Raw genomic sequence first — 25,937 nt, forward strand, 5'->3', positions numbered from 1 at the left:
TCATAATTGTATGTAGCTCCCATATAAAGCGAGTCCCATTATTCACTTCTGGCTCTCTAATAACCACACAAAAGTTCACATCGGTTCGTAATTATTTATAGCTCGGTATATATACCGATCAAGAACTGAATTATATACGTATTTAATCGGACTTTTTTTGTCTAATATATACCCCGTATATAATTTAGAAGACGATATTAAGAAGTTTTAAGACACCTTGCCATCGGTAAATATTACCACAACCCAAGTTATTCGATTGTGGTTGAAGTTTTTAGTAGAACTTTCTACGCAATCCATGGTGGAGGGTATATAAGATTCGGCCCGGTCGAACTTACGGCCGTATATACTTGCTTTAAATTTAAAAAGTAGACTTTTTAGATATTTAAAAAAAATCTGCTTTCGACGATTATTAAAAAGTATATGACTTTCCTCCTTCAAGTCAGATGGGACTTTTGTTCGCAAAAAGTTCGATTAGTCGTTTTTGATAACTATAAAAAGTCCATTAGCCCAATATCAAAAGTCGATTAATTGATTTGACTCGATTAAAAAAACAAAAAAAAAAAAAAAACAACGAATGTCGAATAATCGTTTTTGAACATTGCAAACTGCCGACTTAAAAATCTATTTTTGTCTTCTTTCCCTATTTCTCTCTACATTTGACATCGCGATTTTCGACTTTTTATACCCTCCACCATAGGATGGGGGTATATTAACTTTGTCATTCCGTTTGTAACACATCGAAATATTGGTCTAAGACCCCATAAAGTATATATATTCTGGGTCGTGGTGAAATTCTGAGTCGATCTAAGCATGTCCGTCCATCTGTCCGGCTGTCCGTCCGTCTGTGGAAATCACGCTAACTTCCGAACGAAACAAGCTATCGACTTGAAACTTGGCACAAGTAGTTGTTATTGATGTAGGTCGGATGGTATTGAAAATCGGGCATATCGGACCACGTTTACGTATAGCCTCCATATAAACCGATCCCCAAATTTGGCTTGGGGAGCCTCCCGGAGCAGCAAAATTCCGATCCGGTTGAAATTTGGTACCTGATGTTAGTATATGGCCTCTAACAACCATGCAAAAATTGGTCCATATCGGTCCATAATTATATATAGCTCCCATATAAACCGATCCCCAGATTTGACCTCCGGAGCCTCTTGGAGGAGCAAAGTTCATCCGATCCGGTTGAAATTTAGTACGTGGTCTTAGTATACGGTCTCTAACACCCATGCAAAAATTGGTCCATGTCGGTCCATAATTATATATAGCCCCCATATAAACCGATCCCCAGATTTGACCTCCGGAGCCTCTTGGAGGGGCAAAATTCATCCGATCCGGTTGAAATGTGGTACCTGATGTTAGTATACGGCCTCTAACAACCATGCAAAAATTGGTCCATATCGGTCCATAATTATATATAGCCCCCATATAAACCGATCCCCAGATTTGACCTCCGGAGCCTCTTGGAGGGGCAAAATTCATCCGATCCTGTTGAAATTTGGTACCTGATGTTAGTATACGGCCTCTAACAACCATGCAAAAATTGGTCCATATCGGTCCATAATTATATATAGCTCCCATATAAACCGATCCCCAGATTTGACCTCCGGAGCCTCTTGGAGTTCAAATCAAAATAAACCGATCCCCAGATTTGACCTCCGGAGCCTCTTGGAGGGGAAAAATTCATCCGATCCGGTTGAAATGTGGTACCTGATGTTAGTATACGGCCTCTAACAACCATGCAAAAATTGGTCCATATCGGTCCATAATTATATATAGCCCCCATATAAACCGATCCCCAGATTTGACCTCCGGAGCCTCTTGGAGGGGAAAAATTCATCCGATCCTGTTGAAATTTGGTACCTGATGTTAGTATACGGCCTCTAACAACCATGCAAAAATTGGTCCATATCGGTCCATAATTATATATAGCCCCCATATAAACCGATCCCAAGATTTGACCTCCGGAGCCTCTTGGAGGGGCAAAATTCATCCGATCCTGTTGAAATTTGGTACCTGATGTTAGTATACGGCCTCTAACAACCATGCAAAAATTGGTCCATATCGGTTCATAATTATGATTGAAATTTGGTACCTGATGTTAGTATACGGCCTCTAACAACCATGCAAAAAGTGGTTCATATCGGTCCATAATTATATATAGCCCCCATATAAACCGATCCCAAGATTTGACCTCCGGAGCCTCTTGGAGGGGCAAAATTCATCCGATCCTGTTGAAATTTGGTACCTGATGTTAGTATACGGCCTCTAACAACCATGCAAAAATTGGTCCATATCGGTTCATAATTATATATAGCTCCCATATAAACCGATCCCCAGATTTGAACTCCGGAGCCTCTTGGAGGAGCAAAATTAATCCGATCCAATTGAAATTTAGTACGTGGTGTTAGTATATAGTCTCTAACAACCATGCAAAAATTGGTCCATATTGGTTCATAATTATATATAGCTCCCATATAAACAGATCCCTAGATTTGACCTCAGGAGCCTCTTGGAGGAGCGAAATTCATCCGATCCAGTTGAAATTTGGTACATGGTGTTAGTATATGGTATCTAACAACCATGCAAAAATTGGTCCATAATTATATATAGCAAAAGTCATCCGATGCGGTTGAAATTTGGTACATTTCGTCAATATATGGCCTCTAACAGCCATGTAAAAATTGGTCAATATCGGTCTTTAGTTATATATAGCCGATGACTTTTTACACAAAAATTGGTCCATATCGCCAAAAATAATCTACCAAAACTTTATTTCCATAGAAAATTTTGTCAAATTTTATTACTATAGAAAGTTGTGTCAAAATTTCATTTCTATAGAAAGTTCTGTCAAACGTTTATTTCTATAGAAATGTTTGTCAAAATTTTATTTCCATAGAAAGTTTTGTCAAAATTTTATTTTTATAGAAAATTTTGTAAAAAATTTATTTCTGTAGAAAATTTTGTCAACATTTTATTTCTATACAAAATTTTGTCAACATTTTACTTCCATAGAAAATTTTGTCAACATTTTATTTCTATAGAAAATTTTGTCAAGTTTTTATTTCTATAGAAAATTTTGTCAAAATTTTATTTCTATAGAAAATTTTGTCAAGTTTTCATTTCTATAGAAAATTTTGTCAAACTATATTATATACGTATTTAATCGGCCTTTTTTTGTTTAATATATACCCCGAAGTCACAAAACGCTGACTTCGACTTTTTTGAATAATAAAACGTTTATTCGATTTTCGACTTTTGTATCCCTAGACTCTAAGAAATATCAAGTTTTAGGGAACTTTCACAGTGGTTGTTGCCGATAAAATGCCTATGCAATTTTCGTTTATACGCTTTTTTGTGGCCAATATCTTACACATACAGGCAGACATTTAATGTAATACCACTAACCATAAGCAACGCACGGACAATGTAGTTTACTTAAGCATAAATTCATCCAGTATTATTTTTTTTTTAATTTGAGTTTTGCATTCATAAGCCATAAACACACTTGTAAACTCTGGGGCAAGCATTAATTTTACTAACTGCTTTTCTCAGACCATTTGAAAAACAATCTTAGGAAGAAGTTACCATTAACAAATATCCATACTTGAAGGAAGCAAATCCCTAACTAGATACATAGCAATTATCCATGGTAAAAAATACCGCTGATAGCCAAACAGCAAGTTGGAAGCTAGTTTCCGATATCATTCTTTCCTGAAAATGATTTTCGTGTGTTAAGTGTTGTAATAGTTTCCTATTTGTCTTGAATTATTTAAATATCCAGCAGAAAAAAGTGTTCTGTTTGGATCCGAGCTTGTCATTAGGCGGAAGTAATATTTTCAAGCATTAGTATTTCGGATTTCACACGAAAAAATAAATAAAACTATAGCAATGAAACAATGAAAATTTCATTGAGCTGTGGAGAATTTCGAAAAAAAAATAATAAAATTTTACTGCTAGCATCGGTCGATATGGGAATCAAACCAAAACATTGACCGATACATACCAAAGTTTGACATATCCTTTTACGGACCTTAAATATTTCTAAATTTCCAGTTTCCAGAAAAATCGGATAAAAATTGCTACTTCTATGCCCTCTAGAATCAAATCGAGATATCAGTACACACGGACCGATATAAACCAATTTTTTATGAATCTAAAATATGTCTTGATTTCTCATTTCAATGAAATCGGATATAAATTGCGATTTCTTTGTCCTCAAGATGTCAAATTGGCAGATTTGGTTAAATGGGAGCTATACCAGAATACGGATCGATACACAACATATTCGGTACACCGATTTGTAGATCTAAACTATTTCTATATATTTTCAAATTCAGACAAATGGGATAGATTAGGAGTTAAGTTGACAGATCGGGTTATATGGGGTCTATACCAACCCAGCAAAAAAAATTGAAGTTCTTCTAAAGCCACAACTTTAAAAGCACTTCCATATATGTCTTCCCAAAGATGTTCTTTATTTTAACTGCATACGAAGTTCATTTGAGTCAATTTTTTGTAACTAGCTGTTTCAAATAGGTTAAACAAAATAAGAATTATAACAAGTATATACGGCCGTAAGTTCGGCCAGACCGAAGCTTATGTACCCTCCACCATGGATTGCGTAGAAACTTCTACTGAAGACTGTCATTCACAATCGAATTAATTGGGTTGTGGTATCTTAAAACTTCTTAACATCGTTTTCTATATTGTGAGTTAGTCCATACGTGGTATATATTAGACAAAAAAGGCATGTATAGGTAAGTCTACAAATAATTACGAATCGATATCGACTTTTGTACGGTACGTAGAGAGCCAGAATTGAAATATGGGGGTCGCTTGTATGTGGGCTATATACAATTATGAACTTGATATGGACCAATTTTTGTGTGATTATTTTTTATTGATTATTTATCTGAGGGCTATATATAACTATAGACCGATATGGACCTAGTTAGGCATGGTTGTTAACGGCCATATACTAGCACAATGTACCAAATTTCAACTGACTCGAATAAAATTTGCTCCTCCAAGAGGCTCCATAACCAAATCTCGGGATCGGTTTATATGGGGGCTATATATAATTATGGACCGATGCGGACCAATTTTTGCATGGTTGTTAGAGACCATATACCAACACCATGTACCAAATTTCAGCCGGATCGGATGAAATTTGCTTCTCTTAGAGGCTCGGCAAGCCAAATCGTGGGATCGGTTTATATGGGGGCTATATATAATTATGGACCGATGTGGACCATTTTTTGCATGGTTGTTAGAGACTGTATACAAACACCATGTACCAAATTTGCTTCTCTTAGAGGAGCGGCAAGCCAAATTTGGGGGTCCGTTTATATGGGGGCTATAGGTAAAAGTGGACCGATATGGCCCATTTGCAATACCATCCGACCTACATCAATAACAACTACTTGTGCCAAGTTTCAAGTCGATAGCTTGTTTCGTTCGGAAGTTAGCGTGATTTCAACAGATGGACGGACGGACGGACATGCTCAGATCGACTCAGAATTTCACCACGACCCAGAATATATATACTTTATGGGGTCTTAGAGCAATATTTCGATGTGTTACAAACGGAATGACAAAGTTAATATACCCCCATCCTATGGTGGAGGGTATAACAAAGATAAAAATTATTTAGTTTTTTTTTTCGAAAAAATCCATTCTGGAACAAGTACACAGTCTTACACAAGTTTACATACGGTTTAAGAAATTGTATTTTCTTTAATTATTAAAATATAATAAAATATGCATATATATGCTTTAGATTTTGTAAATTAATTTGAAAAACAAAGTATTTGTCCATTTTCAAGAAGATGTTTTTAGTCTGGATTATAAACAACAACAAGAAACAGGTTTAGTTATAAGGTAAAAACCTCAAGGGTATGTAAACTTATGTGAGACTGTGTATATGCAGCAGTAAATTCGGCCGGGCCGATTTTTAAATACCCACCACCATGAATCAAGTATAATAGTTTACTATGAAAACTCTTCGTCGTAGTGGGTTACTTGATGATATATAGAATTGTGGAGGGTTTGATGACAAATCTTCTCCCAAACGAGCCAGCTCCCGAAGACAAACTTTAAAGATTCTACCTTGAAGACCAGATAAGATTCTGGATTTATGAGAACCAATTTTGTTTGAGTTTTAGAGAAAATATAAACATATCGTGTATATGTTGAAATTACGCCTTGATTTAAAATCTTAAATCTGTAGATTTTTCCGCATTTATTTAAATACGATGAGTAAAATCTGGAACTTTTACTTTCAGTTTGAAGCAATTTTCATGATCAGTGCCCTGAAAGAAGTGTTTTCTTTTTTGAGAAACGTAATTTTAGACAAGCAAAGTTTTCTTTTGACACAAATTTTAGAGACAATCGTTGAATAAACGAAAACACTTTATAAGAAAAGGAAATTTCGTTTGTCTAAAATTTTATTATAGGTTACTAATTTCCAGCAAATCGGATAAAAACTACGGATTCTAGAAGCCCAAGAAATAAAGCCTATACCAAAACATGGACCGATAGGCACCATTTGCTACTCACATATTTGTGATCTTAAAATACCTCCAGGTTTTCAATTTCAAACAAATCGGCCAGAAAATATAGTCTCTAGACGCCCAAGAAGTAAAAATCGATAGATCAGTCTATATGGGGGTTATACCAAAAAATGGACCGATATACCTCAATTTCGGCACTCTTATTTGTGGTCTAAAAATCCCTCTAGATTTCGAATTTCAGGCAAATCATGTAATAAAGACGGTTTATTGTAGCTCAAGAATTTCAGACAAAGGGGATGGTAAATATAGTTTCTAGAAGCCCAAGAAGCAAAATGGGAGATCGGTCTATATGGACCGATGGGCACCATTTTCGGCACACCTTTTTATGGTCCCAAGAGAACTCTAGATTTTCAATTTCAGGAAAATCGGATAGAAAATATAGTTTCTAGAAACCCAAGAAGCAAAATCGGGAAATCAGTCTCTATGGGGGCTATATCAAAACTGGGACCGATAAGCACCATTTTCGGCACACCTTTTTATGGTCCTCAAATACCTCTAGATTTCCAATTTCAGGCAAATCGGATGGTAAATATAGTTTCAAGAAGCCCTAAAAACAAAATCGGGATATCGGTCTATATGGGGGCTATACCAAAACATGGACCGATGAGAGCCATTTTCGACACAAATTTTTATGGTCCTCAAATACCTCTATATTTTCCATTTCAGGCAAATTGGATAAAAACTACGGTTTTTATAGGCCCAAGACTCCAAAGCGGGAGGTTGGTTTATATGGGGGCTATATCAAAACCATTTTCGGACCATTTTCGACACACCTCTTTATGGTCCCAAAATACATTTAGATTTTCAATTTCATACAAATCGGATAGCAAATACTGTTTCTAGACGCGTAAGAAGCAAACTCGGGAGATCGGTCTATATGGGGGCTATACCAATACATGGACCGATATGGACCATTTTCAACACACCTCTTTATAGTCCCACAATACCTCTAGATTTCCAATTTCAGGCAAATCGGATGGTAAATATAGTTTCTAGACGCCTAAGAAGCAAAATCGGGAGATCGGTCTATATGGGGGCTATATCAAAACATGGACCGATACGAACGATTTTCGACACACCTCCTTATGGTCCTAAAATACCTCTAGATTTTCAATTTCAGACAAATCGGATAGAAAATACTGTTTCTAGACACCTAAGAAGCAAAATCGGGAGATCGGTCTATATAGGGGCTATACTAAAACATGGACCGATACGGACCATTTTCGACACACCTCTTTATGGTCCCAAATTACCTCTAGATTTCCAATTTCAGGCAAATCTGGTAAAAACTACTGGTTTTATACCGATTTGCTTGGAATTTTGTACAAACATAACACTTAGTTGTATAGTCAAGTGTGCAAAATTTGATTGAAATCGGTTCAGATTTAGATATAGCTCCCATATATATCTTTCGCCCAATATGGTCTTATATGGCCCCAGAAGCCATATTTTTGGCCCAATTTGTTTGACATTTTGCACTAGGAGTACAATTAGTAGTGCAGTTTAGTGTGCAAAATTTGATTGAAATCGGTTCAGATTTATATATAGCTCCCATATATAGCTTTCGCCCGATTTACACTCATATGACCACAGAGGCCAATTTTTTACTCCGATTTAGTTGAAATTTTGCACAGGGAGTAGAATTAGCATTGTAGCCGTGCGTGCCAAATTTGGTTGAAATCGGTTCAGATTTAGATATAGCTCCCATATATATGTTTTTCTGATTTCGACAAAAATGGTCAAAATACCAACATTTTCCTTGTAAAATCGCCACTGCTTTGTCGAGAAGTTGTTAAAATTACTCTAATTTTCCTAAACTTCTAATACATATATATCGAGCGATAAATCATAAATAAACTTTTGCGAAGTTTCCTTAAAAATGCTTAAGATTTAAATGTTTCCCATATTTTTTTACTAACATTGTATTCCACCCTAGTGCATTAGCCGACTTAAATTTTGAGTCTATAGATTTTGTAGAAGTCTATCAAATTCTGTCCAAATCGAGTGATATTTAAATGTATGTATTTGGGACAAAGCTATATATATAGCACCCAACACATTTGACGGATGTGATATGGTATCGAAAATTTAGATCTACAAAGTGGAGCAGGGTATAATATAGTCGGCCCCGCCCGACTTTAGACTTTCCTTACTTGTTTTTCAGTAACATTGTGCTTCATCCCAGGACATAAGCCGATTTAAATTTTAGTTCTAGAGATTTTGTAGGAGTACAAAAAATTGTCTCCAAACCGGTTAAGATATAAATATTTGTATATGAGAATATAAACCTTCATGAATGAGTTGAGATGGTAACACAAATTTTGGTCTAAAAGTGGTGAAGGGTATAATATAGTCGGCCCCGCCCGACTTTAGACTTTTCTTATTTGTTTTTTAATTGAATTTGGTAATTGATACTGTAATTTCAATTAAAAATTCATTGGACCTATAGTGGTGGTTGTAAAACTTGTGAGATACCACACGTGGTATGAGTGCTACCCATTCTACGTTAGGCTCACTGAGAAGTGCCATTCTTTTTATAGTCCGAACGTCTTTCACACACACACTAAAACCCTAAAACTGTTCAATAATGTCCTTTACTGATTCACTTCTCTTCAATTTGGGTAAAAGTTAATTATTTAGCTTCAAATTGAAAATATGTCGTTCATATTTCCCTTTCTTTTCCCGTTCCTTTGGTGGGCTTCTCAAGAAAACTCCTTTTAGTTTTGATTTATTTAAAAATTTTGCAACAAAATAGTTTTTATTCATAAAAAAGTCATACAAGGTACAGTACTTAGTACAGTGTTCAGATCAATTTCTATATAAAAAAATATAAACAAGTATAACACAAACTGGTTTTCTATAAATAGGTTGTAGGTAGTGTAGGCTCGTATGTAACATCAAACTCGGGCAGATTGTCTCCGTCGTAGCAGGATATCACTCCAACACGCCAACTTTCGACATCTGCAGAATCGTCACATACACATAACTATAACGTAAAAGCCAATTGGGGATTACAGGGATTAAGGGATGCTTGGAATTTGGGAGGGAGGATATTAGTTAAAAAACATAAACATAAAAATTAATAATTATTTTAAAGTTGGTCTTTAAATGCAATACAAAATCTTGCATTCTCATACAATTCGGTTTCTCCTTTCACAAGAACTGACTAGATTCTAGATTCATCTAGCCCTAGGCGACTACTTAAACGACTCGATTTCGATTCTTTACACAAATAATAAAACTTTGCTAAATAAGAAGAGGGCAGTAATGATTTCTTATCAACGAAATAATCACCAGACGTGATGATAGCTGGTCTAGAGTTAGAAATTGAAGGGAACGCCTGGTTTGGGATAGTCATAGCCCTTGAATTCGGTTGTTGTATCGATCTTGGGAGTGGTTGGAGGTTGTGTGTATGGGGGTCGTGTAGTTGGGCGTGGAGTGGTAGCCTTGGTTGGTGGTGGAGTTGCTTTTGTGGTTGGTGGTGGAGGTGGTGGTCTCGTTGGAGTCTTGGTAGTTGGTCTGGGAGTTGTCACAGGGGCACGGGTAGTAGTAACAGGGGGTAGGTAGGTTGGAGGTGGTTTAGTTGGTGGTTGAGTGGGACGGGTTGTTTTAGGAGCAGGTGGTTGGGTGGGGCGAGTGGTTACAATACGTGGAGTAGTCTTGGGTGCTGGGGGCTTCGTAGTGGGAGGCAAGTAGGTTGGTCCAGGAGTTGTGGTAGTAGCACGTGGAGTTGTTACTGGAGTCCTTGGTGTTGTACGTGGGGCAGCAGTTGTGCGTTTAGTTGTGGCTGGAGTTGGTGGTGGTTGAGTAGCTCTAGTTGGTGGTGGAGTTGCTTTTGTTGGGGGTGGTGTTGCACGAGTTGGGGGTGGAGTTGCCCTTGTTGGGGGTGGAGTTGCACGTGTTGGAGGTTGAGTTGGACGTGTGGTTTTGGGCGCTGGAGGCTTTGTTGTGGTAGGAGGTAAGTATGTAGGTCCTGGAGTAGTACCAGTTGGTCGTGGTGTTGTCACTGGAACACGTGGAGTAGTACGTGGAGCGGCAGTGGTACGCTTAGTTGTGGCCGGTGTTGCCCTTGTTGGTGGTGGAGTTGCCCTAGTTGGTGGTGGAGTTGCTCTTGTTGGTGGTGGTGTTGCCCTTGTTGGTGGTGGAGTTGCTCTTGTTGGTGGTGGAGTTGCACGTGTTGGAGGTTTAGTTGGAGGCTGAGTTGGACGTGTGGTTTTGGGTGCAGGAGGCTTTGTTGTTTTAGGAGGTAAGTATGTAGGTCCTGGAGTAGTATTAGTTGGGCGTGTAGTTGTCACGGGAGCACGAGGTGTAGTACGTGGGACTTTAGTTGTAGCTGGTGTGGGTGGTTTAACTGTTGTTACTGGCGTTGGTTGTGTGGGTGGTGGTGTTGCTCGTGTAGGTGGTGGAGGGGGACGTGTGGTTGGAGCTTTAGTAGTTGGTCTAGGAGTAGTAACTGGGGCGCGAGTTGTGGTTACTGGGGGTAGATAGGTCGGTGGTGGTTGAGTCACACGTTGAGTTGGTTTAGTGGGAGGTTGGGTAGGACGGGTTGTTACAACACGTGGGGTAGTTTTAGGTGCTGGTGGGCGTGTACCTTGTGTTGGAACAGTGACTTTAGTTGCTGGAGTTTCGGGTGGCAAATAAGTAGGTCCTGGAGTGCTAGCTCTAGTTGTTTGTGGAGTAGTTACTGGAGTTCGGGTGGTGACACGTGCGGTTGTGCGTGGAGCAGCAGTTGTGCCCTTAGTTGTGGCTCGTGTCGGTGGTGGAGTAGCCTTTGTAGTTGGAGCACGTGTGGGAGGCTTGGTGGTTGCGGGAGGCAAGTAGGTCGAAGGTGGTTGCGTCACACGTTGTGTTGTCTTGGTTGGAGGTTGAGTAGCCTTTGTGGTTACAACACGTGGCGTGGTTTTAGGTGCCGGGGGTTGCGTAGCCTTTGTGGTTACAACACGTGGAGTGGTTTTAGGTGCCGGGGGTTGTGTAGCCTTTGTTGTTACAACACGTGGAGTGGTTTTAGGTGCCGGGGGTTGAGTAGCCTTTGTGGTTACAATACGTGGAGTGGTTTTAGGTGCCGGTGGTTTGGTTGTGGGTGGCAAGTAAGTAGGTCCCGGAGTGGTACCAGTTGGACGGGGAGTTGTCACGGGCGGCTTAGTGGTTGTGCGTGGAGCACTTGTGGTTGCCGGTGATGGTGGTTTTCTTGTGACTGAGGGAGTTGCCTGTGTTGGTGGCCTTGTAGCCTTGGTGGTTATAACACGTGGAGTAGTTTTGGGTGCTGGGGGCTTTGTTGTTGGAGGCAAGTAGGTAGGACCTGGAGTAGTGCCAGTAGGACGTGGAGTAGTAACTGGAACGCGAGTGGTTGTACGTGGTGCTGGAGTAGTTCCCTTAGTTGTCGCAGGTGGAGTTGGTTTCGTTGGTGGTGGGGGTGGACGAGTTGGAGCCTTAGTAGTCGGCTTAGGAGTTGTTGTCACGGGAGGCAAGTAAGTTGGTGGTGGTTTAGTAGGTGGTTGGGTAGCCTTAGTAGGCGGTGGGGTTGCCTTTGTTGTAACAACACGTGGTGTTGTTTTAGGGGCTGGAGGCGTGGTAAATGGAAGGCGAGGTGTAGTTGTCACAACAGGGCTACGAGTTGTTGCTTTAGTGGCAGGTGGGGTAGGACGTGGAGTTGTTTTGGGAGCTGGTGGACGGGTGCCTTGTGTAGGAACTGTCACTTTGGTGGCTGGAGTTTCGGGTGGTAAATATGTAGGTCCCGGGGTGCTCTGTCTAGTTGTTTGTGGAGTAGTGACTGGAGCACGAGTGGTTACTCTAGGGGTTGTACGTGGAGCTGCAGTAGTGCCCTTAGTCGTGGCTGGTGTAGGGGGTGGAGTAGCCTTTGTAGTTGGTGCACGAGTAGGAGGCTTCGTGGTTGCGGGAGGCAAGTAGGTGGAAGGTGGTTGGGTAACACGTGGTGTTGTCTTGGTTGGAGGCTGAGTAGCCTTTGTGGTTACAACACGTGGAGTGGTTTTAGGTGCCGGGGGTTGTGTAGCCTTTGTGGTTACAACACGTGGAGTGGTTTTAGGTGCCGGGGGTTGAGTAGCCTTTGTGGTTACAACACGTGGAGTGGTTTTAGGTGCCGGGGGTTTGGTTGTGGGTGGCAAGTAGGTGGGTCCAGGAGTGGTGCCAGTTGGACGGGGAGTTGTCACTGGAGCTCTAGTGGTTGTGCGTGGAGCATTAGTGGTCGCTGGTGATGGTGGTTTTCTTGTGACTGGGGGAGTTGCCTGTGTTGGTGGCCTTGTAGCCTTGGTGGTTATAACACGTGGAGTTGTTTTGGGTGCTGGGGGCTTTGTTGTTGGGGGCAAGTAGGTAGGACCTGGAGTAGTGCCTGTAGGACGTGGAGTAGTAACTGGAGCGCGAGTGGTTGTACGTGGTGCTGGAGTAGTTCTTTTAGTTGTCGCTGGCGTTGCCTTTGTTGGCGGGGGTGTTGCCCTGGTTGGAGGTGGTGGTGGAGGAGGACGAGTGGGTGGTGGAGGAGGACGAGTTGGAGGTTTCGTGGTTGTCTTGGGTGCTGGGGCTTTGGTTGTTGTTGGTGGCAAATAGGTTGGACCCGGTGTTGTACCAGTGGGTCTAGGTGTTGTACGTGGTGCTGGAGTAGTAGCCCTTGTTGTAGCAGGTGTTGGTGGTTTTGTGGGTGGTTTTGTGGGTGGACGAGTTGCTTTAGTTGTTGGTGCTGGACGGGGGGTAGTTTTAGGTGCTGGTGGTTTGGTAGTAGGGGGTAAGTATGTAGGTCCTGAAGTTGTGGCAGTTGGGCGTGGGGTTGTAACTGGAGCCTTCGGTGTTGTACGTGGTGCTGGTGTAGTTTTCTTAGTTGTAGCACGCGTTGGTGGAGGAGTTGCCTTTGTTGGCGGTGGAGGAGGACGAGTTGGGACTGGTCGAGTTGTTTTTGGTGCAGTAGGCCGTGGAGTTGTACCCCTTGTCGTACCTGGAGTTGGGGCTTTGGGCGTTGGTGCTGGAGTTTGTGTTGGTGGTGGGGGTGGAGGTGGTGTACGTGTAGGGGGCCTGGTAGTTGCCTTACGAGTTGTTACCGGAGCCCTTGTAGTTACAGGTGGTAAGTACGTTGGTGGAGGTTGTGTTGCTTTCGTTGGAGGCTTAGTAGTTGCCCGAGTCGTTACAGGTGGTGGAGGTCTTGTTGGAGGAAGTGTAGGTCTTGTTGGAGGAGGTGGATATGTAAAAGGATTATCTGGTGGTGAATAGTCGTAGCCATTAAAAGTGGCACGGACTTTTCTCTAGAGTTTTGAAAAGAAAAGAAAAAAAAAGAAAAAACGAAAAAGAAAAAATGTTTGACGTTATGTTATGCTCGGCAAAACACTGTTATATGGACTAATAGTATCCCTTAGCAATTACATACCACAACACTATCATCGCTATCGGCATATATGCCTATGACGCACAGCGCCAATAATATGAACGTGCTCCTCTGAAAAAAGACGAAAACAAAAAAATGGATTACAATCAATTTGGTGGGAAAGGTGTGAGCCGCGATAACGGCTAAACAAATTTAAACTGATTCTAAAATTTTATGATATTTCCGAAATTGCTTTTTGAACAAAAAATTAAAATGGAAAAATATGGCGCTTTACTTTGCATATCAGCCAGGTGGACATCCCCGACTACCTTTACAACTGGAACTTAAACTCTCCGATTTTCTTGAAATTTGCTGGGAGGGTAGAGGATGGTTCTTACATGGGAACTCAATATTTCATTTAATGACATTTATACGGGACAGGGACTTTCCCCCTCATCAGTAAAATTTTCATGCAAAGATTTTCTCAAATTCGGGTTTATTTCGTTCGGAGGAAAAATTTTTTTAGAGACATGAACTCATTCGTTCTTGAGAAAAACAAAACATCGCTTGTACTTACGAAATATAATGTGGTTTTACAAAAAAAAAAAAAATAATGAATTGTTGTATGAACTACCTCGTGCGAAAATTTAACTAAACTTTATTCAATTTTTGATATATCCATAATGCGTTATTAAAATAACGAGAATTAACACTATTTGAATTTTTAATTACCATTTACTAAATTCTTATCTCTAGTAATAGTAAAAATGAACTAAAATTAAATAAAAAATTTTTGGCGCCAATTGATTACCATTTTAACCATTTTTCATTCTTTTTTAAAATTTTTGAGTGTATGAACAGTTTCTTCTGTTTTAATTAGCATTGAACTTATTTGTACAGTCATTGAAATCTAGACCCATGATAAGTTCAAATTGTTTCAACATACTTGAAATAAAGAAAATTTCATTTGGCTGAGGAATATTTCTTTAAAAATAAAAAAAGAACTGTGATATAATAAACTTTTTGCAATAGATACAAGTTAATTTTAGCATCAGATTTTTTTCTGTGTGAAATAAAATTTGTTTTATTTACGGTAAAAAAAAACTTTGTAACAAACAAATGTTTTTGTTTGTCGTAACTTTTGGAATTGATATAAAAAACTGTAACAAAAGACCAACGTAGGCAACACCCGTTTGCCAAACGTTTCATTTTTTATAAACGATAGTTTATTATTTAATATCAGTTTCAAAATCCCCAATCAAGTCCAAAGAGGAAAGTTTTCAGGCTTATCAATCGACACACAAATTTTGTATTTTTGAAATTGTCAAAATATTGACACTTTTTCCCCATATTTATTTTTTTTTTATCTCTCTGTTTCATTTTGTGTAGATTCCCATCTAATATTCGCTGTTGCAGACAATGTCATTAATTCAAATCTACTTTCCCAACACATAAAAAATTTCTTTTTCTAAGTTTTGATAAAAAAATGACTGCTTCTACAGTGACATTAGTAAGAATTTATAATTAATTCGAAAATTTTTTTTTTGACAAGCACACGTAACATAGTATATATCTTGCATAATATTTTATTAATACATATTCAATATTTTTATGAATTTTTGCCACAAACAACAAAATTGACTTTGCAAAATTAGCATAAGGAAGAGTTGAATATTTAACATTGGTTTTCTTTTTGATTGTGTTTTATAAAGACATAGCATTTTTTGACAAATATTGCATTATTTTAGAACACCTAAAAAATGGAAACACACAAAAAATAAAACGCTTAAAATAACGTGTGTCGCAAAAATAGATCTTTTGTTACATGATTTCATGTGTTTCTTAAAAAAGTTAAAATTTTGTGTACCCTAAAAAAAAAAAACGTTTACTTGAATCCCAGGATTTTGACCATCCCTTAAGGATTTTGGTATTGATTCCGAGCCAAAGATGCGGCTTCTTTAAAATAAAGAAATTTTTTAGGGAACTACCTAGCTTTAAATCTACACTCATAAAAGGGTATCCTGTATGGCACTAAAGCCAATTTAATTCTATGCAATTATTATGTTTTTGAGAGGAAGCATTATACACAAATGAAGCATAAAGATTTACTAAAGTCTTGTCTCCCACAAAATAATTCAGAATTTCTTAAAATGAGTAAATTTTTACTAAAGACTAAGACATTTACAAATTTGAAATCCCATTTTTTTCCTTAAAACTACGAAATTTTTGAGTGTAGGATCACAAAGATTGAGAGGAGAATACAGATCTCATTCATGAAATTTTCATTCTCTTTTTTGCGTTATAACGTACAAATAAATACAAGTTTAAAAATCAAAATTATAACAAATACTTCAAAGTAAAAAATGTTTTTTTCTTAATCCAAAACAAAAAACAAAACTTTAAACCAATGATACAAAATCCTCAAAATAAGTCTAATCGTGTATTTGAAGCGTTTCTATCTTAAATTTAAAGATTGAATATTTCAGTTAATTTAAGGGCAAATTTCTTTAAATCAAAAATATTTTTCTTTACTTTAAGGGAAATATGCCTCAGTTCACAGATGTACGAATTTAACGGAGGTATGCAAAAATGTATGTTCTATTTCATAAACCAAAATTTAAACGAAGATTAATAACTTTTTTAATTAAAATTTCAATATTTTAAAATAAAATAAAATTGTCCTTAATATTGTGTGAATTGTTTGTCCTAAAATGTAGGTTCCTTAATCTTTAATACGCATCAATATTTTTTCAGTGCACATTATGAGACCTAGCATCTAGGTTTTTAATACAGAGTTTTTCCTTATTTTTAAATTAACTGAATTGCTTTAATTGTCCTTCTATTTTTATACCCTCCACCATAGGATGGGGGGTATATTAACTTTGTCATTCCGTTTGTAACACATCGAAATATTGCTCTAAGACCCCATAAAGTATATATATTCTGGGTCGCGGTGAAATTCTGAGTCGATCTGAGCATGTCCGTCCGTCCGTCCATCTGTTGAAATCACGCTAACTTCCGAACGAAACAATCAATCGACTTGAAACTTGGCACAAGTAGTTGTTATTAATGTAGGTCGGTATTGTAAATGGGCCATATCGGTCCACTTTTACGTATAGCCCCCACATAAACCGACCCCCAAATTTGGCTTGCAGACCCTCTAAGTGAAGCAAATTACATCCGATCCGGCTGAAATTTGGTACATGGTGTTAGTATATGGTCATTAACAACCATGCAAAAATTGGTCCACATCGGTCCATAATTATATATAGCCCCCATATAAACCGATCCCCCGATTTGGCTTTCGGAGCCTCTTAGAGAAGCAAATTTCATCCGATCCCGCTGAAATTTGGTACATGGTGTTAGTATATGGTCTTTAATAACCATGCAAAAATTGGTCCACATCGGTCCATAATTATATATAGCCCCCATATAAACCGACCCCCCGATTTGGCTTTCGGAGCCTCTAAGAGAAGCAAATTTCATCCGATCCGGCTGAAATTTGGTACATTGTGTTAGTATATGGTCTTTAACAACCATGCAAAAATTGGTCCACATCGGTCCTTAATTATATATAGCCCCCATATAAACCGATCCCCAGATTTGGCTTTCGGAGCCTCTAAGAGAAGCAAATTTCATCCGATCCGGCTGAAATTTGGTACATTGTCTCTAATGACCATCCAAAAATTGGTCCACATCGGTGCATAATTATATATAACTCCATATAAACCGATCGCCAGATTTGACCTCCGGAGCCTCTTGGAAGACCAAAATTCATCTGATTCAGTTGATATTTGGAACGTGGTGTTAATATATGGCCTCAAACACCCATGCAAAAATTGGTCGAAATCGGTCCATAATTATGTATAGCCCCCATATAAACCGATCCCTAGATTTGACCTCCGGAGCCCCTTGGAAGAGCAAAATTCATCGGATTCGGTTGAAATTTGGTACGTGATGTTAGTATACCATGCATGAATTGGTTCATATCAGTCCATGATTATATATAGCCTCCATATAAACCGATCCCCAGATTTGACCTCCGGTGCCTTGTGGAGAAGCAAAATTCATCCGATCTGGTTGAAATTTGGTACGTGGTTGTAGTATATGATATTTAACAACTACGCCAAAAGTGGTCCATATCAGTCCATAATCATATATAGCCCCCATATAAACCGATCCCGAGATTTGGTTTTGGAGCTTCTTGGAGAAGTAAATTTCTTCCGAGTCAGTTGAAATTTGGTACATTGTGCTAGTATATGGCCGTTAACAACCATGCCTAACTAGGTCCATATCGGTCTATAGTTATATATAGCCCTCAGATAAATCGATCCCCAATTACACAAAAATTAGTCCATATCAAGTTCATAATTGGATGTAGCCCCCATATAAGCGACCCCCATATTTCAATCCAGGCTACCTACGTACCGTGCAAAAGTCCATAACGATTCATAATTATTTGTAGACTTACATACCTTTTTGTCTAATATATACCACGTGTGGACTAACTCACAATTTAGAAAACGATTTAAGATACCACAACCCAAGTAATTCGATTGTGTATAACAGTCTTTCGTAGAAGTTTTTACGCAATCCATGGTGGAGGGTACATAAGATTCGGCCTGGCCGAACTTACGGCCGTTTATACTTGTTAAAATTATCACCACACTGACCAAAATATTGACCTAATTTGACAAATTATGCAATGTAAATTTAGGGACATGCAATTTTCCCAATGCCAAACAAATTTCTAAAAAAAAAATAAAAATAATGGAATTTCGATGGATAAGATCTATATTCTAAATTTAATTAAATTTTTCTTTATATTAAAGAAGCGGCACTGAATTGCTTTGGTTCTCCTTCGGTATACATACACTCAAAAAAAATGAACTCTCTATTTCACTAAAGCCAATTTAACTCTATTTTTGTTCATGGAATTATTATGTTAGGAGAAAATTTCCTTTACTCTAATAATGCGTTTGCGTACGTTAGTCAAATGAACTAAAAAACGGGAAAAAATTATACACAAATTAAGCATAAAGATTTTCTAAATTCATATTTCTCACAAACTAGTTCATTATTTCTTTAAATTTGTAATATAAAGTTTTTTTTTCCTTTTTCTCAAATATAAAGTTTTTTCCTTGTCCAAAAGTCGATAAAATTTTCAATGAAGTCCTTATAATTAATTGTCCTTATAATTAAGTGATTTGACTTAAAAATGGGTATCATAACATGAAAGAAAACATTTTTGGATTAAGGTCAACTTGACTTTAATATTTCAGAAAAATTCTTTAAAACTAATGAAATTTTCTTTAAATTTGTTGTCTTTTTGCATCTTAACTACAAAGCAACAAATCGTTCAAATATAGGACACGTTTTTCAACACTTTATTTTAAGGACGTTTTTTACTTGAAACATAGCATAATTTCTACTGGAAGTCGAGTCCGAATTTGGAAAATAAAGTTGTCGTTAACTCGTTTTTTAAGGACTTTGATAGCATATGAAGAAAACAAGCTGAAAACACGAAAAACTAAAATTTTTAAAGACAAAATCTTTGGAACTTTTTTTTCAGTGTAAATCTGAACCGATTTCTTGTAAAACTTGTGTCAAATTTGAAGTCGATTAAATTAAAACTGCGACTTAGACTTTAATAACAATAATGTGTTCACAGACAGAAAGACGGATGGACAGACGGACGTGGTTAGATCGACTCAGGGGCTGGCCCTGAGCGATATAGCCAAAGACACCATGTATCTTTTTCGTTTTCTACTGGGTGTTGCAAACATATGAACTAACTTTTAATACCCTGTTCTATAGTGTAGAGCAAAGCAAAAGACAAATTTCCTTCAAATAAAAAAATTTTAACTAAAATAAAGTTTATAATATTTGTTTTAAAAATGATTTTCTTTAAATTGAGGACACGAAATATTACAATTCGGCGACCGGACATATCGCCCAACGGACATTTCGCCCAAAATGATTTTTGGGCGTTATGACCTCCAATGGGGCGGTCACATCGCCCAATTTTAGTTTGGGCTTTATGTCCTCCCTCATCGCGGTCATATGCCCCAAAAAATAGGCGGTCAAAACGCCCAATATTTTATGGGGAAAATAATGTCGGAATACAAATCAAAAACTGTCCTAAATGAAGTAGTTTTGATCCCCAATTTTGGTGAACTAAATACGTACGGTATTTAATTTAAAATGCCGTAACTAGAAAGACAGTGCAGATCTCGTGGTCTATATGAAAATTAAGGAGAAAATGGTGCAAAACGCTCCACAAAGTCACAAGAACTCATAGCACTATTTGCCAAATCAGAACATATGATTGAATACTAAATGTGCGAATGTGTGCCGGAAAAGATTTTTAGCAAACCACTATTATGGAAGCCAGTAACTGAAATAATGAATAATATGGATGATGGAGATGCTATTGTTTTATTGATGTCCCTTTTTCGGTCGTTCCATTTTATCTTATGGGTACAAGAAATTACTAATATTTACGAAGGTTACAAACGTCAGTATAACTGTGTTAATTTTTTAAATCAAGTTAATAAAACGAAAGATGCAAGAACTTGAGGACAAACTGAATGTGATGATTTTAACAAAGGATTCGCGTGCGCGAATTCTCGTCGTCCTCAAATACTAGCAACTTTCAGTTTATTATCTTGTTCTAAACATTAAAATTGGAAAGAGATGAAATGATCGACGTGCTGCTGATGGGTACTTGAAAAAAATCGCGCGCGCGATTTATTTCAAGTACCCATCAGCAGCACGTTGATCATCTCATCTGCCTCCAAATCGCGCGCGCGAATCCTTGTTTAAATTCATCACATTCAGTTCATCCTCACATTCTTGCAACTTTTGTTTTATTATCTTGTTCTAAACATTAAAATTGGAAAGAGATGAGATGATCAATGTGCTGCTGATGGGTACTTGAAATAAATCGCGCGCGCGATTTTTTTCATGTACCCATCAGCAGCACATCGATCATCTCATCTTGTTCCAATTTTCAGTTTAAAATACATAATTTTCAATTCAGCATTTGTCTGGTTCGTTCAAAAGAAAAAAATTATCAATTTCCGAATTTTCATGTTTCAATATATAAATTCAAATGTCTTGGAGCTTAAACCGATCTATTTCACGAGCGAAATAGGTCTTCGTTGTGCCACTTTAGCCGCTTTTCCATTTCAATCGTACGCTGAGAAAAAAAAAATAGTCAAAAATTATGTTCCAGTCAAAACCAATTAAAACAAACGATGAAGCCAAGATATGCTAGTTTTACATCTTCTTCCAACATACACAATAAAAGCAGGATTCGATATTTGTCAATAAGAGGCATATTTATCTATTAAATATTAAAAAAAAAAAAAAATATGGGTAGATGAAGTAATCATATATAGCTTTTGAATGATAAAAAATATATATTTTGTTATTTTAAATTATTGTTTATATTCAATTATATTCAAACGGTCATAACACCCACATTTTTTTATGGGGCTTATGACCGCGATGAGGGAGGACATAAAGCCCAAACTAAAATTGGGCGATGTGACCGTCCCAATGGAGGTCATAACGCCCAAAAATCATTTTGGGCGAAATGTCCGTTGGGGGATATGTCCGGTCGCCTTACAATTCGCATGAGATCTGTATCCTAATTTTAATTTTAGAAAGCCTAAATTTAAAGCTAACAAATGTCTCTATTTTAAAGAAGCGGTATCATTGGCTTGGAATCAATATAAAATCCTTAAAGGAAGCTTAAAATCTTTGAATCCAAGAAAACTTTTTTGAGTGTAATGCTCTGTGCGATATTTTCAAGATATACAAACTAATCAACTATTTAGCTATTAGCTATTTAAAAACTTGAATAATTTTGATAAATGTTAAATTATACATTTTTTACTTCTTTTTGTATCATCTTGTACCATCTAGAAATTTAAAAAAATAAATTAAAACATGTTCACATTTTATACAATAACCACCCGGAAGTCTCAAAGCTTGTGACTGAGACCGGTTAAATGTAGATTGGTTGGTTTTATACCACAACTTTCATAAAATGTCGCAATTTGAGAAGATCTCTGCATAAGAAATTCTAAAAGACACACTAACTTAAACCAAATCAAATATAACGAAAACCAAAACTTACAGCTCTTATCTCATACAATTTATAATCGTTAATTATGATCATCTTGAAATAAGAATATGCCATAGAACTAAATCTGAGATTTTCGAAAAATACTTTGATGGGAATAAATTATTAATTGCCTATGCCTTTTGTTCATAGAGATCACTAGTTTAGGTTTTACGATATTATCGTTTTGTTTCCACAAAACCTCTTAAACATCTGGGAAAGACAAGTCGCTGTCATTGTCCACAGAGTCTACTGTTTGTCTTATATGGTGGAATTATAAAAGAAAAAATCGCTACTAAGCACCGGTTTTTTAGTCTAATGCTAATTATTACGATTTTACCTTGACTATTAATCAAATCGGTTTTTGATGGGCTGCTATCATGGAAACAAGTTTGCGTTTTTTTTATATCCCCCTATTTGGGTATTTTTTCGATATTTTTATTTTCTTTCGTGAAATCTTATTTTTTCTTCTCAATTCCAAATGTTATTTTTGTTATGCAGAAATCCCAGTCATTATAATTAGTTCAAGGACACAGATCAATTGAGTTTTATCGAAAATGCATTCCATAGAATTGTAAAAAATTGCATATATGTATGTCTATACCAAGAGGGATGTGTTAAGAATATCTTTACTTAAGATTCATTTTTGTTGGAAAATTAATTATCTAAATATTATAAATCATAAGATACATTCATGTGAAACAAGATAGACAATCAACATAGAACAGAAACAAAATTTAGTTTGGCCCCTTAAATTAAGAATGCGGAAGCCTTTATGGGATCTTTTGAAAAATGGCTTTGATTTGCTTATCTCCGGTTCGGATTTGGGATCTGTAATTTGTATGAGTGTGGAAGCTCATGTCTAGAATAACATAATAAATGAACGAAATTTTAACAAAACTTCTATTTTAAAACAAATTATTGTTATTATTATTTTTATTTTAAAATAAGTTGTGGTAGGTTTGCTTAGAAAACAATATAAGCTAAATTCCATGTGTTTCTTATATTTGCAGATGTTGGTGTATACAACTAGCTACTTGGACACGGTTGCCAATCGAGCCAAAAATAATTTACCAAAATTTGGAGAAAAACAAAATTTAACCAAAAAATAACAAACAAAAAATCCTACTTTACAAACTTTTACTTCCATAGAAAAATTTATCAAAAATTTATTTTTATAGAATATTTTGGCAACATTTTATTTCCATATAAAATTTTGTCAAAATTTTATTTCTACAGAAAATTTTGCCAAAATTTTATTTCCATAAAAAAATGTATCAAAAATTGATTTCTATAGAAAATTTTGTCAAAATTTTATTTCTATAAAAGATTTTATCAAAATTTTAATTCTATAGAAATTTTTGTTTAAATTTTATTTCTATAGAAAATTGTGTCAACATTTTATTTCTATAGAAAATTTTGTCAAAATTTTATTTTTTTAGTAAATTTTGTAAAAATTTTATTTCTATAGAAAATTTGGTCAAAACTTTATTTCTATAAAAAATTTTGTCAAAATTTTATTTCCATAGAAAATGTCGTCAAAATTGTATTTCTTAGAAAATTTTATCAAAATTTTATTTCTATAGAAAAATTTGTCAAATTTTTTTTTCTATAGAAAATTTTGTCAAATTTTTATTTCTATAGAAAAATTTTAAAAATTTTATTTCTATAAAAAATTTTTGAAAACAACAACAAACAAAAAAAATCTACTTTGCAAGCTTTTATTTCCATAGAAAAATTTATCAAAAATTTATTTCTATAGAATATTTTGGCAACATTTTATTTCCACAGAAAATTTGGTCAAAATTTTATTTCTACAGAAAATTTCTTCAAAATTTCATTTCTATATAAAATTGTGTCAAAATTTTATTTATTTCTATAGATTTTTTTTCAAAAGTTTATTTCTATAGAAAATTGTGTCAAAATTTTATTTCTATAGAAATTTTTGTCAAAATTTTATTTCTATAGAAAATTTTGTTCAAATTTTATTTCTATATAAAATTTTGTCAAAATTTTATTTCCATAAAAAAATGTATCAAAAATTGATTTCTATAGAAAAGTTTGTCAAAATTTTATTTCCATGGAAAATTTTGTCAAAATTTTATTTCTATAGAAAATTTTGTCAAAATTTTATTTCTTTAGTAAATTTTGTAAAAATTTTATTTCTATAGAAAATTTGATCAAAATTTTATTTCCATAGAAAATTTTGTCAAAATTTTATTTCCATAGAAAATTTTGTCAAAATTTTATTTCCATAGAAAATTTTGTCAACATTTTATTTCCATAGAAAATTTTGTCAAAATTTTATTTCCATAGAAAATTTTGTAAAAATTTTATTTCTATAGAAAATTTTGTCAAAATTTTTATTTCTATAAAAAAAATTGACAAACATTTATTTCTATAAAAAATTTTCAAAATTGTATTTCTCCAAAAAAATTTTCAAAATTTTATTTCTACAGAAAATTTTGTCAAAACTTCATTTCTACAGAAAAATTCTTCAAAATTTTATTTCTATAGAAAATTTTGTCAACATTTTATTTCCATAGAAAATTTTGTCAAAATTTTATTTCTATAGAGAATTTTGTGAAAATTTTATTTCTATAGAAAATGTTGTCAAAATTTAATTTCTTTAGTAAATTTTGTAAACATTTTATTTCTATCGAAAATTTGGTCAAAACTTTATTTTTATAGAAAATTTTGTCAAAATTTCATTTCCATAGAAAATTTTGTCAAAATTATGTTTCTTAGAAAATTTTATCAATATTTTATTTCTATAGAAAAATTTGTCAAAATTTTATAGTTATAGAAAATTTTGTCAACATTTTATTTCTATAGAAAATTTTGTCAAATTTTTATTTCTATAGAAAAATTGTCAAAATTTTATTTCTATAAAAAACTTTCAAAACAACAACAAACAAACAAAAAATCCTATTTTACAAACTTTTATTTCCATAGAAAAATTTATCAACAATTTATTTCTATAGAATATTTTGGCAACATTTTATTTCCATAGAAAATTTTGTCAAAATTTTATTTCTACAGAAAATTTTGTAAAAATTTCTATAGAAAATTTGTTCAAAACTTTATTTCTATAGAAAAGTTTGTCAAAATTTTATTTCCATAGAAAATTTTGTCAAAATGTTATTTCTTAGAAAATTTTATCAAAATTTTATTTCTATAGAAAAATTGCCAAAATTTTATTTCTATAGAAAAATTGTCAAAATTTTATTTTATATATTTCTATAAAAAATTTTTCAAAATTTTATTTCTACAGAAAATGTTGTCAAAATTTTATTTCTTTTTCTGGATGATTATCGTTGACTTTTTATTTATTTTTAAGAATTATTTTTCATAGTTTCGGCTATAGGTCGATTAAAAAACATAGATATGATGTTTTTCTTTTATTTTTATTTCCAATATTTCGGTTGACTTCGTCAAAACCGGTTTCAAGGATTTGTTCTGGTGTGCACAGCTTCACACTCACATATTGGAAATAAAAATAAAAGAAAAACATAATATCTATGTTTTTTAATCGACCTATAGCCGAAACTATGCAAAATAATTCATTAAAATTTTATTTCTACAGAAAATGTTGTCAAAATTGTATTTCTACAGAAAATTCCTTCAAAATTTTATTTCTATAGAAAATTTTATCAAAATTTTATTTATTTCTATAGAATTTTTAGAAAAGTTTATTTCTATCGAAAATTGTGTCAAAATTCTTTAGAAATTTTGTCAAAATTTTGTTTGTATATAAAATTTTGCCAAAACTTCATTTCTTAGAAAATTTTACCAAAATTTTATTTCTATAGAAAATTTTGTCAAAATTTTATTTCTATAGAAAATTTTGTCAAAATTGTATTTCTATAGAAAATTTGGTCAAAATTGTATTTCTATAGAAAATTTTGTCAAATTTTTATTT

At 35.1% G+C, this 25,937-nt stretch overlaps 1 protein-coding gene across 2 annotated transcripts in view; it reads right to left on the reverse strand.

Annotated features, from left to right (window-relative positions):
* Positions 1–9,293: 9,293 nt before the first annotated feature.
* Positions 9,294–25,937, reverse strand: part of LOC142236865 (uncharacterized) — a 34,412-nt gene continuing 17,768 nt past the window's right edge. Inside the window, exons 2-4 of one of the 2 annotated variants that reach the window (XM_075308144.1) lie at positions 13,948–14,016; positions 11,638–13,825; positions 9,294–11,586 (exon numbers count right to left, since the gene is read on the reverse strand). In XM_075308144.1, coding sequence (XP_075164259.1) covers positions 9,899–11,586; positions 11,638–13,825; positions 13,948–14,016 — 3,945 coding nt within the window. In that variant the 3' untranslated portion in view covers positions 9,294–9,898. Of the gene's footprint in view, positions 13,826–13,947; positions 14,017–25,937 lie in introns of both variants that reach the window. The other variant, XM_075308143.1, reaches the window with a different exon arrangement.

Source organism: Haematobia irritans, chromosome 4, assembly GCF_050003625.1.
Source record: "Haematobia irritans isolate KBUSLIRL chromosome 4, ASM5000362v1, whole genome shotgun sequence".
Taxonomy (NCBI): domain Eukaryota; kingdom Metazoa; phylum Arthropoda; class Insecta; order Diptera; family Muscidae; genus Haematobia; species Haematobia irritans.